At 38.9% G+C, this 17,836-nt stretch overlaps 3 protein-coding genes across 9 annotated transcripts; 2 read left to right on the forward strand and 1 right to left on the reverse strand.

Annotated features, from left to right (window-relative positions):
- Positions 1-3,015: 3,015 nt before the first annotated feature.
- On the forward strand, positions 3,016-9,696 carry LOC137740891 (putative methyltransferase PMT9). 2 transcript variants are annotated; one of them, XM_088699737.1, is made up of 8 exons: positions 3,016-3,457; positions 6,764-6,928; positions 7,015-7,197; positions 7,324-7,918; positions 8,003-8,115; positions 8,241-8,461; positions 8,570-8,902; positions 9,052-9,696. In XM_088699737.1, the coding sequence occupies exons 1-7, from the start codon at positions 3,197-3,199 to the stop codon at positions 8,883-8,885; spliced, it is 1,854 nt and encodes a 617-aa protein (XP_088555863.1). In that variant the 5' UTR covers positions 3,016-3,196; the 3' UTR covers positions 8,886-8,902; positions 9,052-9,696. The 2 variants fall into 2 exon arrangements, with proteins under 2 accessions (XP_088555863.1, XP_068336796.2); XM_068480695.2 differs by lacking the exon at positions 3,016-3,457 and adding an exon at positions 6,082-6,495.
- Positions 9,697-9,946: 250 nt separating this feature from the next.
- Positions 9,947-13,519, forward strand: LOC137739239 (uridine kinase-like protein 5). 3 transcript variants are annotated; one of them, XM_088699739.1, is made up of 14 exons: positions 9,947-10,374; positions 10,466-10,557; positions 10,764-10,833; positions 10,969-11,084; positions 11,154-11,250; positions 11,412-11,491; positions 11,598-11,792; positions 11,918-12,001; positions 12,089-12,149; positions 12,296-12,356; positions 12,523-12,616; positions 12,719-12,791; positions 12,863-12,945; positions 13,051-13,519. In XM_088699739.1, exons 1-14 carry the CDS (start codon positions 10,218-10,220, stop codon positions 13,234-13,236), a joined length of 1,449 nt encoding a protein of 482 aa, XP_088555865.1. In that variant the 5' UTR covers positions 9,947-10,217; the 3' UTR covers positions 13,237-13,519. The 3 variants fall into 3 exon arrangements, with proteins under 3 accessions (XP_088555865.1, XP_088555864.1, XP_088555866.1); XM_088699740.1 differs by having other exon boundaries at positions 10,106-10,374; positions 11,398-11,495; positions 13,051-13,510; XM_088699738.1 differs by having other exon boundaries at positions 10,105-10,374; positions 12,523-12,791; positions 13,051-13,344.
- Positions 13,492-15,458, reverse strand: LOC137739240 (uncharacterized). Of its 4 annotated transcripts, none has more exons than XM_088699742.1 (5): positions 15,149-15,458; positions 14,586-14,683; positions 14,063-14,422; positions 13,923-13,977; positions 13,492-13,804 (listed from the first exon to the last, which is right to left on the reverse strand). In XM_088699742.1, exons 1-5 carry the CDS (start codon positions 15,382-15,384, stop codon positions 13,726-13,728), a joined length of 828 nt encoding a protein of 275 aa, XP_088555868.1. In that variant the 5' UTR covers positions 15,385-15,458; the 3' UTR covers positions 13,492-13,725. The 4 variants fall into 4 exon arrangements, with proteins under 4 accessions (XP_088555868.1, XP_068334898.2, XP_068334896.2 ...); XM_068478797.2 differs by having other exon boundaries at positions 13,923-13,971; positions 14,090-14,425; positions 15,149-15,457; XM_068478795.2 differs by having other exon boundaries at positions 14,063-14,425; positions 15,149-15,457.
- Positions 15,459-17,836: the final 2,378 nt, after the last annotated feature.

The following is a 17,836-nucleotide window of genomic DNA, read 5'->3' on the forward strand; positions in this document are numbered from 1 at the left end:
TTGTTAAAATCATTTTTAATCATTTTAAAAGCACTTCTAAATGAAACTTTGATCGTTAGTCAACGTGTATTATTGTATCTTGACATAGTCAAAATCTTTTCATAATATTTGGCAATTGTTTAGTTTACGTGTGTTTGAAGAGATATGATGATTTTTATAACAATTAATATATTTATAATGAATTGACTCGACTGTGACAAGTTGATGTAGATGGGACTATACTTCTGTTTATCAATAGGTGCACCACCGTGTTCATACTCTTCACATTAACGCATTTCGTATAAATTTCATAATTAAAATTGTTTATTTTTCTTAATGATCCTTTAAAGATTTCATGTAAAAAATAAAAATCAATTAAATAAAAGATAATCTAGTTATCTATGTGCACAAAATAAAAAGAAGCTTATCCCGCTTCATTATGCCAATGTCAAATCGTTAATTTGTTACACACGAAACTTAATTGAATTTTTATAGAAATAAATTTTAAATGATGATTAAAAAATACATCAGTTGAACGAAGACTGCGATTACAAAGTTTGTATTAAAAAATACGTTAACCTAAAGTTGATGTACAAGGTGGTCAATTCACAAGAAAGATTAAGAAGAAAGGAGCTCACCGCCATCATAATGTTCCAATTCACAAGAACAAAATCATGTCTAAAACCCTCTTTACGTATAAGCAGCCCCGAATGGTGCTATGACGGCAACCTATACTTTAAGGGCTCATTTGGAATAATTAAAAACGCTTTTAGATAAAATATTTTTGGATTCTAAAAGCACTTAAAGTGATTTTTGCAAGAAGCACCAATGATGTGCTTCTTCCAAGAAGCACCTTAAGTGCTTTCCAGAATTTACTTGTATTTTTACTAAAGATTTGTTTTAAAAATATTTTCACCAAAATACTTTCAATAATTTTAAAAACACGTCCAAACAAACTTTAAAAGTTTATCTCATGTGATTAAATACATAAATTTTTTCAAATGAACGCACTCATAAAGTGGACGCGAGCATTGTCTAAAGATTCGCATCCTTCTGTCAAGGCCACCCATTTCCGGTCAAGAACCCAAAGGGAATAATCTTCCACCATATTTCTGTGCACCAATGATGGAAACTGTCACTGCAAAAATGAGAAGGACCTTTAATATTTTTAATTAATATGGCTTGTGTATTTGTATACGCAACAATGTGGATGGACATAACTTGTGCAATAAGATATGGTGCAAATCACTCCTGTGACGTCACGACCATTTTGTCACGGCTTTCGACTTATCTTGTTTACACAATATTATTCGGAAGTGCAAAAGGCGGACCACCAGTCAATGGCAAGAGGTAAGGGCACAAAACATAGAGTGGTCCTGCAAGAAGAAAGGTCACTTGAGTTTTGAGTTCCCATAAAAGAAGGGAAAGGGGAAAAGTCATAGTTGCTGTTTCTTTGACATTGGTTTGATGTCATTTTGATTAGAACATCTCCAACCGATTTGGTTAAAGAGTTATAAGCTAAAATATAGTTTATTTTGACACGAAAATCGTCTTCAACCGAAAGCTAGACTGACTTGTGGGTCCCATCCGGCCAAAAATCAGCCACTAGGTTAGCGAGTTGGCCATAATCAGACGTCAAGTTCCTATTGCATTTGATTTTTTTTTTTTTTTTGACAAATTTTTTTTTAATTCTAATTTTTTCCTATAAATACCTAAGTCATTTCTACAACATTTCTCACGTCATTTTCATCATTTCATACTATCTTACCTTATTTTATTTCAATTCTTCACCAATTTTTCACATCATTTTCATTATATAAAAATTAAAAAAAATCCGGAGGCTTATTCATTTAGCGACAAGTAGCACTCAAAATATGTTTGAAAATCTTATTTTAATACGGTAGTTTAATTCAATTAAAATAATAAATTATTGAGGGGCTAAAAAATAACCCCCTTTGGTTAAAGATGGGTTTTTTTTTGTCAAAGGGCTATGTTTTGGCCTATGATATTTTGGTCCCCTCGATTAGAGATGATATAAAATATGGTTTGACACTGTTTATTAAAAAAAAAAAAAATATATTCTTGTAGGCCTATAAGACTAAATATGACCCTTTGACTCTCTTTCGGTTGAAGATAACTTTTATGGATTAGAATCAACCCGAACCGAACTAACCCCGATTGAAACCGGTTGTGACTTTAAATGGTCACAGCAAGCTGTGTTTGACATTGTCGTTTAAAAGCTTCGTGTGTCGTAGACTTGGCACCGACTGTGGACTATGACCTTGGGCCATGGGATGGCCCTCGCACAACACAACATTCCAATGTGGTAAAAGAATCCCAATGGATTTCTGAAGCTGGCCCCACCTACTTCCACACTCTCAATTCTCATTTGATCCCACAAGGCTACAAACTAGAGTTTGGCGACGACCATCACTATCACTGTCGTCTCCTCCCAATCCTTCTAATTGCCAACAACAAATTGCACAACGTCTTTGGGCATGCATGTGAGAATAGCCAAGGGATGCTTCAAACTAGTGTTTGGCAAACAAACCTTTGACCCGCAAGTCAGGATGAGTCCAAACGGATTAGAAAAGGTACGGGACGGGTTTAAATATTTTAAAAATAAACAGGATGAGTCCAAAGATTAGAAAAAACGAGGGCCTGACCCGGATTATTTCTCCCTCTCTCTGGCGTCTAGCGACGACCATCACCATCATCTCCTCCCAAAACCTTCTAATCGCCAACAACAAATTGTGCAACGTCTTTGGGCACGCATGTGAGAATTGCTAAAGGATGCTTCAACAGTTGACTCAGAATTCAATGTTTTATGAGCTCATAACCACATTAAAAGTTTAAAAAACACGGTGAAGGAAGGTTCAAAGTCACTGCCAAGTTTTCCTTAAAAAATACACAAATCGAAGGGTAGTTTAGGTATATCAAGTCATCTGCTTGATACCCACGGCGGAACAAGGTCTCAAAGTCGCTGCCAAATTTTCCTTGAAAATAAACAAATAGGAGGGTACTTTAGGTATATCAAGTCATTTGCTTGGTACTCACGTAGTGTCGACCGCACTTTAGCACCGCCATCCCTTTGTCTCTCCCGCGAAAAGAGGTAGCTAAAGCTGCTCTCACTCTCTCACCCATGGCCATGCTCCAGAAAAACTCGGTCGGATCCATCGGGCTTGACGGCTAGCCCGAACCCGAAGAGCGTACGGAAATGAAGCACAATGGCGAGCTCAGTTCTTTCCCCGCTTCTAACAAGCTGCTGAAGTTCGCTATAATCGGTCTCATTGCGTGCCTGGGCTTGCTCTGTTTGTACTACGGGTGTTCTTTCGGGCCGGGCTCGCGGAGATCCGACGAGGAAGCTTCCGGGTCCGATGGACTCCACCTGCTTTTCGGTGGGTTCGTTCTCCATCGCGATATGGATCATTTGCATGACGATCAGGAGCACAACTCTGAGATCCTTAAAAGCTTGCCTGTATGCAACCCAGTAATTAATGGTTTACTTATTTTTGGTGATTAGTGTAATTGTTGCTAGTTAATCAAAGATTAATGCATAGTTCAATTGCATCATTTGGGGTTTTCATTTGGGAAGAAGAAGTTGCTCCCTTTTGTATAACGGATTGTTGTTTCTGGATTTTGTTGAATGCTGTTCTTTATAATCCATAAATGTTAAACTTTTTGTTCCAGAATTGGTACAATGTGCTCATTTTTGCTCAAGTTTATGGCGTTTTCCTGTTTTTGCAGATTTGTGATTTACAGTTTTCAGAGTTGATACCATGTCTCGATAGAAACCTTATCTACCAACTGCGATTGAAGCCGAATTTGACGTTTAGGGAGCACTACGAGCGGCATTGCCCGGCTCCAGAGCGGCGTTATAATTGCTTGATACCGCCCCCGCTTGGTTATAAGGTTGGTCGTCATTGGTTATGTATGAGTTTTACTTTGCTTGACTTCGCTTCCGACGAAACCATTTCTAGAGTTTCAGATAGCTATAAGATGGCCGGAAAGTAGAGACGAAGTGTGGAAGGCCAACATTCCACACACCCATCTTGCACAAGTGAAATCTGATCAGAATTGGATGGTTGTGAATGGGGACAAGATCAGTTTTCCGGGAGGCGGGACGCATTTCCATGACGGAGCTGGTAAGTACATTGTTGCTCTTTCTAGGGTACTTAAACACTGACTCAGTTCTGGATTCTTTTCTATCTTTATTTTGTAGCATCAAAGGAGTAGCAAGTAGAAAAGAAAAACGAAAAATTCCAATTCGCCAATGGTCTATGCTTATTATTTGTGTAGATGTCAAGTACAATATTTGTTAAGACATATTTAGGGAGCTGTTATTAGTACTTCAAAAATCTAATTCTATACTCCGCACAAGTGTATTTTTCTTTCTAATTATAGAAAGTTTGGAGTGCCAAATGAGATTTTTGAAGTGCTAATAACAAATTTCTATATTTATATACATTTTATTTTAGTTTGGAAGTCGACTTTTTTTTTTCTTCTTCTTCTTTCTTTATCAAGTTTAGTATCATTGACTGTGATCCTGTGCAATTAGTTGTTGATTCGTTTTGAATAATCAAATTACAAAATTTGTATAAAAAAATGCGTTAATCTAACGTTAGCGTACAAGATGATCAATTCACGAGAACGACTAACAAAAAAAACTCACCGCCATCATAATGTTCCAATTCACTATGACAAGATCATGTGTAAAACAGTCTTTACATGGTAGCGGCCCCGAATGCTGCTACCACGGCAACCTGTTCTCTAAAAAGTCTTTCTCGCGTGTGATTAAATACATATATATTTTTTCAAATAAACGCACTCATAAAATGGACGCGAGCATTGTCTAAAGATTCGCATCGTTCTGTCAAGACCATCCATTTCCAGTCAAGAACCATATTTCTGTGCATCAATGATGGAACTGTCGCGGCAAAAATGATTAATATTTTTAATTAAATATGGCTTGTGTATTTGTATAAGCATCAATGTGGACCGGACATAACTTGTGCAATAAGATGCGGTGCAAATCACACATGTGACGTCAGGATTATTTTGTCACGGCTCTCAACTCATTTGTTTATACAAAATTACAGCACAACCCGAATCAGCTCCAATTAAAGAAAATTAATGGATTGGAATCAGTCCGAACTGAACCAGCCCCAATTTGAATCGGTGATGACTTTAAATGGTCATAGCAAGGTGTGTTTGGTATTGTCGTTTAAATTGAGCTTCATGTCGTAGACTTGACACCTCCTGTGTGGGCTGTGACCCTGGGCCATGGGACAGGCCTTGCACCACACAACATTCCAGTAGGGTAAAAGAATTCCAATGGATTTTTGGAGTAGGCCTTACGTACTTCTGTGCGGCTACAAACTAGAGTTTGGCAAACGAACTTTGGACCCACAGGTCGGGATGAATACAAGCGGATTGGAAAAGAGGGGGGGGGGGGGGGGGGGGTGGGTGGGAGGGGTTTAAATTTTTTAAGAATAAACGGGATGGGTCCAAAAATTAGAAAAGACGAAGTCCTGACCCTGCTTTTTTCTCCCTCTTTGGCATTTGGCGATGACCGTCACCATCGTCTCCTCCCAAACCTTCCAATCGTCAACAACAAATAAAGCAACCTCTTTAGACACGCATGTGAGAATAGCCAAAAGATGCATCAACAATTGAGTCGAATTCAATGTTTCCTAAGTTCATAACCAAATTAAAAATTTAGAAAGGGAAGAAGGTCAAAGTCACTGCCAATTTTTCCTTTAAAAAAAAACAAATCGAAGGGTACTTTAGGTATATCAAGTCATCTGCTTGATACTCACGGTGGAACATAGTTTCAAAGTCGCTGCCAAATTTTCCCAAAAAATAAACAAGTAGGAGGGTACTTTAGGTATATAGAGCTCGTTTGGAAGTGTTTTTAAGTGCTTTTGGTAAAAATGTTTTTGAAACCAATCCTTAGTAAAAATTCAAGTGAATCCTGAAAAATATTTTTAAGTGCTTCCTGTAAGAGAAGCATATATCTTGTGCTACTTTTCCTAAAATGCTTTTAGAACTCAAAATCAATTTCACAAAAGACTTTTAATCGTTTTAAAAACATTTTCAACCGAACTCATAATGATTTGCTTGGTACTCAAGTAGTCTCGACCGCACGCTAGCATCGCCATCCCTTTCTGTCTCCCGCGAAAAGCGGGTAGCTAAAGCTGCTCGCACTCTCTCACCCATGTTGACGGCTAGCCCGAACCCAAAGAACGTACGGAAATGAAGCACAATGGCGAGCTCAGTTCTTTCCCCGCTGCGAACAAGCTGCTGAAGTTCGCTATAATCGGTCTCATTGCCTGCCTGGGCTTGCTCTGTTTGCACTACGGGTGTTCTTTCGGGCCGGGCTCGCGGAGATCCGACGAGGAAGCTTCCGGCTCCGATGGACTCCACCCGCTTTTCAGTGGGTTCGTTCTCCATCGCGATTTGGATGATTTGCATGACGATCAGGAGCACAACTCTGAGATCCTTAAAAGCTTGCCCGTATGTAACACAGTAATTAATGGTTTACTTGTTTTGTTGATTAGTGTAATTGTCGCTAGTCAATCAAAGATTAATGCGTACTTCAATCGCATCATTTGGGGTATTCATTTGGGAAGAAGAAGTTGCACCCTTTTGTATAACGGATTGTTGTATCTGGATTTTGTTGAATGCTGTTCTTTATAATCCATAAATGTTAAACTTTTTGTTCCAGAATTTGTACAATGTGTTCATTTGTGCTCAAGTTTATGGCGTTTTCGTGTTTTCGCAGATTTGTGATTTACAGTTTTCAGAGTTGATACCATGTCTTGATAGAAACCTTATCTACCAACTGCGATTGAAGCTGAATTTGACCTTTAGGGAGCACTATGAGCGGCATTGCCCGGCTCCAGAGCGGCGTTATAATTGCTTGATACCGCCCCCACTTGGTTATAAGGTTGGTTGTCATTGCTTCCGTATGAGTTTTACTTTGCTTGACTTCGCTTAGTGATGATTCCGACGAAACCATTTCTAGAATTTCAGATACCTATAAGATGGCCGGAAAGTAGAGATGTAGTGTGGAAGGCCAACATTCCACACACCCATCTTGCACAAGTGAAATCTGATCAGAATTGGATGGTTGTGAATGGGGACAAGATCAGTTTTCCGGGTGGTGGGACGCATTTCCACGGTGGAGCTGATAAGTACATTGTTGCTCTTTCCAGGGTACTTAAACACTGATTCAGTTCTGGATTCTTTTCTATCTTTATTTTGTAGTATAAAGGGAATAGTAAGTAGAAAAGAAAAACAAAAAATTCCAATTCGCGAATGGTATGCTTATTATTTGTGTAGATGCTAAAGTTTCCTGGTGATAAATTCAACAATGGAGGCAATATCCGGAATGTTCTCGATGTGGGTTGTGGAGTTGCGAGTTTTGGGGCATATCTTCTTTCTCACAACGTCATAGCGCTGTCTCTTGCTCCGAATGATGCACATGAGAATCAAATACAATTTGCTCTAGAGAGGGGGATTCCATCCACTCTTGGTATCTTGGGTATAAAAAGACTTACTTATCCAAGCAGATCATTTGAGCTGGCTCATTGCTCACGCTGTCGAATAGATTGGCTTCAAAGAGATGGGATCCTGTTATTAGAGCTTGATAGATTACTGAGACCTGGAGGGTATTTTGTGTATACTTCTCCTGAAGCATATGCACTTGATCCGGAAAATAGGAGGATCTGGAATGCTATGTATGATCTTCTGAAGAGAATGTGCTGGAGAGTTGTAGCGAAGAAAGAGCCTAGTGTTGTATGGGCCAAGCCCCTGACTAATAGTTGTTACTTGAAGAGAGATTCTAGGACCCAGCCCCCTCTGTGTGATTCCAAGGATGACCCAGATGCAAGCTGGAACGTGAGCATGAAGGCGTGCATTTCTCGATACTCTGGAAGTAAGTAGCATTGCTATACTTCCATCGTCAATTTTTTAGGCTTTCCACCTCCTAATCTTATCATTACTAAAAATTGCAAAACAGAGATGCACAAGGAAAGAGGAAGTGGACTAGCTCCTTGGCCACAGAGGCTTACTGCAGCACCACCTCGCCTGGAAGAAATTGGCGTCAGTCCTGAAGAATTCCAAGAGGACACTGTAAGTTTCCTGATTACAAGCTAACTGTTCACGTTGATGTTACAAGCTAACTGTTCACGTAGATGTTTGCCTACTAAACTTTACTATTCTATTTAATGAGAGACTGAAAAATCCACGTGCTGCAGAACATATGGCGCTTTAGAGTGATCGAGTACTGGAAGCAGATGAAGTCTGTCATACAGGAAAATTCAATTAGAAATGTCATGGACATGAACTCATACCTTGGTGGATTTGCTGCTGCCCTGAATGAAAAAGACGTCTGGGTAATGAATGTGGCTCCTGTCAATGTTTCGGCCAGACTAAAGATCATCTACGATCGAGGATTAATTGGGACTGTTCATGACTGGTATGCATTTTGATTTGATTATTCTCAGTAATTACAATTCATAATTTCTTGTCACATATTATTGGTCTGTTCAGAGAGTTGAATATTTTCGCTCACTGTGTTGTATAGGTGTGAAGCATTTTCGACATATCCACGTACATATGATCTTCTACATGCATGGGAAGTATTCTCAGAGATTGCTGAACGGGGTTGCAATGCAGAAGATCTATTGATTGAAATGGATAGGATGCTCAGACCAGATGGCTTTGTCATTATACGAGACAAACCTGCTGTTATAAACTATATTCGAAAGTTTCTGACTGCCTTGAAGTGGGATGGCTGGTTATCAGAAGTAGAACCGCAGGTCGATGCTCTTTCCTCAAGTGACGAAAGAGTTTTGATTGCGAGAAAGAAGTTGTGGGACGAGGGGATTTCAGTAATGTGATTCTGCTTGATTTTCAGGTACATGACCTAATTCATTTCACATTGATATGGATCTTCTACACATTTTGTACTGAGAATTCCATACGTTTTGTTATTTCCTTGTTAATTTGTGCAGACTCTCACTCTGCGGAAATTTGACATTTGTTTTTTTCTTCTCCTCTTTCAAGATGTGCCAGATGCGGTATTGGTGCACAGCCCTGCCAGTCGAAGAGAATGTATCGAAAGAGTAGAGAGCCAAGGGAATGTCTCAGTTACTGGTCGAGGCCATGATGCGCTTTGTTTCGTGAGATTGAGATGGTAGTGGCGACTCCAAACCAATAAGGCTCCCGCTTTGCGAGGGTTGGAAAGAACGTCTATCGTAAACACCCTTACCTAGCTTTGCACAGTTAGAAAATGTGCAAAGTTACGGTAGGAGAAAGGCGCAACAAAATTGAAGAAAAACTAGCATAATTAGGAGACTGTTTTGCATTGGGATATTATCTTATTTTTTACAATTGGCCCTTTAGCCAAAATGGTCATTGAGATTTGCATAACTTCTCACTTTGGTCCCTAATATTTGAAATCAATAGAATTGGTCATTGATCCTTATTTAACATAATTTTTTACCAAGGGACCAAAATGATTGATAGTAGACAATCTCATGGACCACTTCTATTGATTTTCAAATCTCAAGAACCAAAGTGAGGAGTTAAACAAATCTTAAGGACTATTTTGTCTAAAAAGCCTTTACAATTAGATAGTAATTGGAAATTGATTATATGGTTTTGGACCTATTGTTTTATGAATTTTGTACGATGCGGAAGAGTTGACAAGGGTTGTTTGTCCTCCAATTTTCTACGAACTACGTACGAACACTTCGACGTTCGGGTTACATGTAAGTTCTTTCTCATATGTTTCACATCTTACTTGTTATTGAGACACCAAGGTAGCGGTCTTATACGATTTCATATGGGCAAGTTAAAACACGACAATGCTCTAACAGGCTTGTGATTCCGCCCACCTTTGAATTCCCGGTTGAAAGTAGGTTGTTTTCCACGAGGCTTAAGCAGAAGAAGAAGACGAGAGGCACGTTCTCCACACGAGACCGACCACACACGAGAATGGCGTTTTTGTTCCCGCGAATTTCGTAATTCCCTACTTTCTCGCTCTAATTTTCTAAACCAGGAAGGGACGCTTCCAAGTTCCAACCCCTCCGGATTAGGACTAGGATTAGTATTAAGGGCACTATTAGGGGCTCTCTCTCTCTCTCTCTCTCTCTCTCTCTCTAATCTCTGTAATTTCTCCCTAATCACCCAACAGAAAATCTCACCACCTTCACTCTCGTTGCGTTCCCATGCCCTTCACTCATACGCTTCCATTCGCTTCCATGAATTCATCTGCAGGTGTGGATCCATTGACCAATGCCCTCAAAACCAACCTGTCCCTCAATCCATCGTCTAATGGCAACGCCTCCAATGCCAAACCCTCAGCCAAGCAACCGTTTTTCATCGGTACGTAGCCACGTTGGTCAGAGCGGATGCCTTCTCTTGCAATTTCAATCTGCATTTCCATGTTTCTTTATGTTTGTTTGTTAATGGTCAGGTGTTGCCGGTGGGACTGCATCCGGAAAAACTACCGTCTGCAACATGATCATCTCCCAGCTGCGCGATCAGCGTGTTGTTCTTGTAAATCAAGTACTCGTTTCTTTCGCTTTTTTTGTTCTTTCCTAATTTGTTCTTCGTAGTGATTTTTGCACACCCCTCGTTTATTTCTAGCATTTTGAATTGAATAAATGGACAAAGAGTTGAGGGACGTAAACAAAAAAGGGTGTGCAGAAGATGAAGAGAGGTGTGCGGCAATCATCTTCCTTGTTCTTCATGTTTTGTGTTGTGTTTTATAGGATTCGTTTTATCATTCCTTGGATGCTGAGAAGCTGAAAAGGGTTCATGAGTACAATTTTGATCATCCCGGTAGCCATTCCTTTCGTGAATCATGCTAATGTTTGATTGATTTCAAATCAAATTTGACTAGATATGTGTTCTTTCACTTCTTTTTTCGTGCGACTAGTGATGTTTCTTCACATTGCAATTGCTTTTCGATTTCAGAGGCATTCGACACAGAGCTTTTGCTTTCTTGCATGGAGCACTTAAAGCGCGGACAGGCAGTCAGCATCCCGAATTATGATTTTAAGACTCATCAAGCTATAGAACCAGCTCGGAAGGTAATCCAGTCGGAGTCTCAGTTAACACGTTTTCCGGCATTGCTGCTTATTTTGATCAAATAATTGCAGGTTAACCCCCCAGACATAATCATTTTAGAGGGAATACTTGTTCTCCATGACCCTCGCGTCCGCGATCTCATGAACATGAAAATATTCGTCGACACAGGTTATCTTTATCTATTTGCCCTCATAGTTAAGCAATTTGAGTTTGGAAGTTGGAACAAACTATCTGGCAATTGAGTAGATTCTGATGTACGCCTTTTCGTATGTGTTTCGCATAGTATGACCTCTTATCCAATAACCATCATAACAGTTACACCAGTGCAGATTCTGATGTACGCCTTTCTCGGAGAATTCAACGTGATACTGTTGAAAGAGGCAGAAATATCGAGAATGTGCTTGACCAGGTTGGTTCAACTCTCCCCCTTTCGTTTCCTTTCCTTTTGGATGTTAATTGAAGTGCTGTTATGTATTTGAAATTACTTGTGATAACTAGTTGGCTGTAATTTGCAGTATGCCAGATTCGTGAAGCCTAGTTTCGAAGAGTTCATACTTCCCTCGAAAAAATATGCAGACATCATCATTCCTCGAGGAGGAGATAACGATGTTGCAATTGACTTGATTGTACAACATATTCATACAAAGCTTGGCCAGCACGAACTGTGTAAAATATATCCAAACATCGTCGTTATACATTCAACGTTTCAGGTGACATTCACAACTTTGTAACCCTTGAACTTGTTTGGTTTATATTCGAAATCTCTGCATTCGAAAAGGGGAATGATAGGAAGGGGGACAGATTCCAAACTTGCTATTTCTTTTGTTTCGTTCAGATACGGGGAATGCACACCCTAATTCGCGATGCCAAAACAACGAAGCATGACTTCGTCTTTTATGCAGACCGACTTATTCGCTTGGTACATCTACACGTTTATGTTACGAAGTTTTTTTCTGACTGCCGATAAGCATGCTGTAGCGTATAATGGTGTGAACGAACACTTCAGGTTGTGGAGCATGGACTAGGTCAGCTTCCCTTCAAAGAAAAGCAGATCATTACCCCAACAGGTAGCTCTTCTAGAAGTTATTGATACGACATTCAATTAGATGAACTCGTTAGATAATCGTCATCACATTGCAACACCATTGTCGATAGACCATACATAATGTCTTTATACGACTTTCAATTAGATGATGGGTTATTTTCATGGCAGGAACTGTGTACAGTGGAGTTATTTTCTACAAACGCTTGTGCGGCGTTTCAGTCATTAGAAGGTTTGTTCATCAGAACCTTACAAAACTCGATGATCAGCCTTGATCTTCGTAAACCAATTTGCATTTTTCTGCTATGGAGGAGTTGGATTCACATCCATATCTTAATTTTTGTGTGTGAAATTCTTGAAATACATCGTCTCATTGTGTTCGAATTTCCTTGTATCAGTGGAGAAAGCATGGAGAACGCGCTTAGAGCATGCTGCAAGGGTATTAAAATCGGAAAAATCCTCATCCATGGAAAGGGTAACAATGGCCGAGAGGTTCGTGGAGGAAACCATTGTTTCACCTCTATCTCTCTCTCTCTCTCTCTCTCTCTTTCTCTCTCTCTCTCTCATGCTTATATCCTTACAATGTTGCTGCAGTTGATCTATGAGAAGCTACCAAAAGACATCGCAAGCCGGCATGTGTTATTTCTTGATCCTGTTCTGGCTTCAGGTTTGAGAAAACCAACATCTAACGTCTAATTGGGAAGCATATAATGTCTTCTAAAATCTGTAAATTTGTAGGATACTCCGCCATCAAAGCGATATCTCTGCTGCTCAGTAAGGGCGTACCTGAAACGAACATCATCTTCCTTAACCTCATAGCAGTGAGTTACTCTCATGTTTCCTTGTTCCTCAAGACACCGACACATACGCTCCTGTAAATTCCTCAACATGAACTTGTTCCGAATAACCTAGAATTTGTAATGCAGGCGCCAGATGGAATACATGCCATCTGCAAGAAATTTCCGAAGCTAAAACTCGTCACATCGGAGATCGATGAATCTCTGAACGACGACTTACGCGTGATCCCGGGCATGGGAGAGTTCGGAGACCGTTACTTCGGCACAGATAACGAAGGAGAAGGTACCGTTTCAAGTTCAAGGACACCCAAATAAAAGTTCCTTTGGCGATGGAGGAGCTGAGGGCATTGCTTGCTCAACTTCGTTCCATTGTCTAATAATTTTGCGACCGCTTAGTTTTTGATCAACAAATTGTATAGTCAATGAGCATGGACATATTCACAAGCCTACAACCTTGGCTTTTGTGGCTGAAACGTTTATTTTTCTCCGGCAAGGTGGTCAAAGTGTTCTTTTTTCCGGCCAGGTTGTCGAAATGTTTGACAATTACGAGCCTCAACGAAAACAAAAACATCAATCAATTCAATATTCATTGGCAAAATCTTTATTAATTTACACTGAACAAAATGTTTTGATCTAATAAACGACTAGAGCGAAAAATACAACCTTTAAAAGAGCTTAGAACTGATACATTCCGAAATCACACCTAAACACATACTTCAAAAATGGATAGAATCAGTTAATCTAGTATCACAGTTCTTTCTTCATGTCTTTAATCTCGTAAATTGAAGATAAGTCGATAGCGGATCATGTCGTGCTCTTTTTACTCTTCTTCTTCCTTGAAGCAAAGCTGCTTGGTCCAATTTCTATGGACATCCTTTTCGTCCTGCAAAACAATAATTGGGTACATTCAGAAGAACAGCATGTGGTGTTCGGGGATCTTGTGTCCTGTGGTTTCTTCCACAAATATAAGAGTGGCCAACAAAAATTAAGAAGCATCATACCTCTTGGAGAGCTCTTCTGACTCCTCTTTGCCATCTTCAAATGCACCATCTGAAACTAAACATATAATGCTATTCAAGGCCAGTTCAAAGATCCAACCAACAATATATGCGAAAAACCAAATGCTAAATCAGCATTATACTTTTGTTGTTCACAACTAAAGCCGTACCAGCTCCATCGATCTCATCATCCTTGTTCTCTGACTCTGAACCAGAACCCCACCTGTCACCTCCCTCGTCAAAGTCCCAACGTTCTCCCACTGGTGGCATCCAAAAGTCAGTTTCTTCTGTATCACCTTCCTCATCAGAAGACTTACTTTTTTCAGACATAATCTCATCAACTCTGTTATCCTTCTTCTTATTCTTCTTCTTCTTCTTCTTATTCTTTTTCTTCTTCTTTCTTTCTCCGTCTCCGTCTCCATCTTGGTCAGATACTATTTCCGGGTTCTGATCACCCATCTCTTCTACCACTCCCTTGGCCTTTAGCTTCTCTTCTTCCTTCTCTTCTGTTTATAAAACCAACATGAATATCACCATTAAAAACACTTGGGACACCATCAAATTCATACATAAGCAAAACCCACAAGTCCAAAAGCCAATCCATACACAAATTGGAACCGAAAACCAACATAATGGATTAGAAAAAGAACGAAACAATATACGAACCGAGCTTGTTGAGGAACCGTTTCCCATTTATATGCTTCCAAATGTGCTCTTCTGACTTATTGATAGTATCCCCTGTTAGCTTACACAGCAACTTTGAGCTGCACAAGGAAAGCAAACGAACAAGAGTTCAGCATAAACCCAAAATCACTGCTTGGTTTGCAGTAAAATTTACAACTTTTCGTATATCAATTCGCAATATGGGAAATATAAACAAACGTAAATTTAACATTGGCCCCTTGGGGATTATTCCTTCTAAAAGGAGTAAAAGTGCTTTCCGACCAACAAATGCGATTTTGATTATGTTTAGGAAAACACCAGGAAGGTAAAAGCGCTTTTTGGAGAAGCACCTACTCAGGAAGTACTTCCAAGTATTTTTCCAGAAAGCACTTCCAAGTATTTTTCCAGAAAGCACGTTAATTTTAATGAAAAATTCGACATGTTTCTAGGAAGCATAAGTGGAAGTGCTTAAGCAATCAAACGCAGCAGAATTCCAATGTAAATTATGCAGAAATTAATCAAAGCTTAAATCTTTATGTAACGGAAACGAAAGATTATGAAATTACCGGGAAAGAGGATCCTGCTTGAACATGTTGAGAGGAGCTTTCTTATGGGCAAGGGCATATTCGATGAGACCCAAACGGCACCGTTTGCTCTGAGAGTAAATTTCTTTGTCTTTGGCCAGCAATTCGTGGCCTGTCTCGACGCACTGGAAGCGGCCGTTCTCAAGCTCCCTGAAAGTCGGCGAGCCCAGTAGGTTGCTCCCTTCCTTTTCCTCCTTCGCCTTCTCAGTCGTCGCCATTGCTGAGTTCCTCGAGCTACGAAGCCGCGCAAGGAGAGAGCGAGCGAGCAAGCGAAGGAAGATAAAATGTTTTGGGCCGCAGACCTAATTATAAGCCAGCCTCATCTGGTCCTGGACTCATAAGGATTTTGGGCCTATTTTTTGGATCCAAGTCTGAGTAAATGTGGCCCAATCTCGATGCGCCCTCCTCTTTCGATGTCTATCCCAGTAAATGGGTGAGAGACTATTATGTGCAATTGAACGTCAAAGTAACTGTGTCTCAAACTTATTACTTATCGTTCATGAGATATAGACTTAGAATCTCATTAAACAAAAGGGAGACTTGAGTATCGTTAAACTAAACATTCATATGCATGAGAGATTTTTCAGTATGATCGGCACACGAGGTGGTACATCATGTGTTACTGTACAAATGGTGGGATATGTGTGTTAAAAAGTTATTAACTTAAAAAATATTTTTTTTCACCACTTACATAAAAACACGTGATGTACCACCGTGTTCCTGTCCCAATAAAAAATTTCTCCATGTGCAGGCCTTCTGCCTTTGTTTACCTCAGTGAAAGGCTCATTTCCGAGTTCAGCAAATTAGGGAAAATTTTCAAAGGCAAATGTCAATAAAGGGAGTGATTTTGCACAGAATATTCACTTTATGTGCATCTTTCTTGGCCTTTTGTGCGCACTTTTTTTTTCATCTTTTGCACGCCTCTTTTAGTTTTTACAATTAATTCTTTTTTGATTTGTTCAAATTAGTAGTTAAAGAAAGAGCAATGTCACAATTATCATATTTTTCATACTAAAATTTTCACCACTCTAATAGAGATAGGCTCTAACAACACATGCGAGTCTCATCTCTATTAGAGTCTTAGAGATGTGGTATAAAAGTAGTATGAAAATAATGATAAGAGTAACATTTTTGCTAAGAAAATACACAATATGAAATGGTGTACATAAATTATTTCCCATGTGATCAATGTCAGAGCTATTAAATTTGCTCATCAAATTATTTACCAAATGATGTGGTTGCTTATGAATTGAGATCCTTTCTGGATCTCTATGTCGAAATCCAAGGAATAGGTGATCCAAACCGTTGAACAGAGAGATCCAGATCTTTAATTTAAGCGAAGTAGGTCAGTGAGACAGACTAATGAAGACTGCATGATTTAAAATGAATGGTCCAAACCACCTTATCCTTCTGATCTAGACACAAAATCTAGGGACGTTATCGAGTTGTTGTTTATGTATAAATCATAATACAACTTGTGCGTCGGTGATTTATTTTGCATAAATATAATATGACTTGGAATCTTGATCAATCACGAGTTGAGGTTATGTCCGTTGAATTTGCCAAGACAATTTGGACGTGATGACATTTCTTTACATGCATTTAGCAAGTTTTATTCTACTTTGGGGCTACCTTGTGGTCAACTATTTTTAGTGTAAATACAATATAAAAATGGCCCATGCTTGGCACATGTAGCATGCACATCTTTTTTATTATATGCTTTTACAAGATGCGTTCAAACCCTAGATTCGGTGCACCAAAAAAAAAAAAAAAATCATAAGAAATAAACAAAATATGGGATTAAAAATAATACTTCTTTCATAAAAATAAACATATATGTACAAAACTTAATGAAAACCCTTATGTCCCTCCTTTAATAAAAATTCGCTCGGTTAGCCATGTCCTGACAAATAATTCATCTGAAAAATAAAAAGTTGAAAAGTAAGCAACAATCACGTCTAGTGAGTACGTAGAATATGTAATATGTCAATGGAGTAATGTCGTTTTCCACAAACTAGAAAATAAAGTACTTCTATAGAAATATATCACATAATTTCATATCATATCATCCATTTACTTGTTTATTATACCTATCATCAAATATAACTCTTCACGTGACTCCTAATAGTCTTTTTGCTCTAATGTACCCATGTGTAGTTTACATTGATACCTTAGAATAATGCAACACCAAAGTTTTCGTGCTCCATGAACAATTCCAAGTAGTTCACTGATCAAATATATAATAACTCCAAAATAATTTTTCAAAATAACCATGCTTACTTAAAGGCGTGTGATATACACACAACCTTTTTACTTCTCATACAACTTTTTCAGTTTTTGACCGTCCGATCGGATGAATTGAAGAAGATCAAAGGACAAAAATTAACAAGGGGTGTATAAAAAGTAAAAATAGGTGTGTGAATAGCACACCCCTACTTGAAAACAAAGAGATATTTGTAATAGAGTAAAACTCACGATATCATGGTTTTCGTAATACATATTAGTAAATGCCTACACACTTTGTGTGTTTAGACAATTTTTCTTTGTTTGTTTTCAAAATGAGGAGAGAGAGAGAGAGAGAGAGAGAGAGAGATATGGAAACGGGGATGCTTTTTTATTTTTTTAAGTAAAGATTTGATAAGTTCACATGTAGCTGATGTTTTTCAAAAA

The sequence above is a fragment of the Pyrus communis genome, chromosome 9, assembly GCF_041283825.1.
Source record: "Pyrus communis isolate YQ-2024b chromosome 9, ASM4128382v1, whole genome shotgun sequence".
NCBI lineage: Eukaryota > Viridiplantae > Streptophyta > Magnoliopsida > Rosales > Rosaceae > Pyrus > Pyrus communis.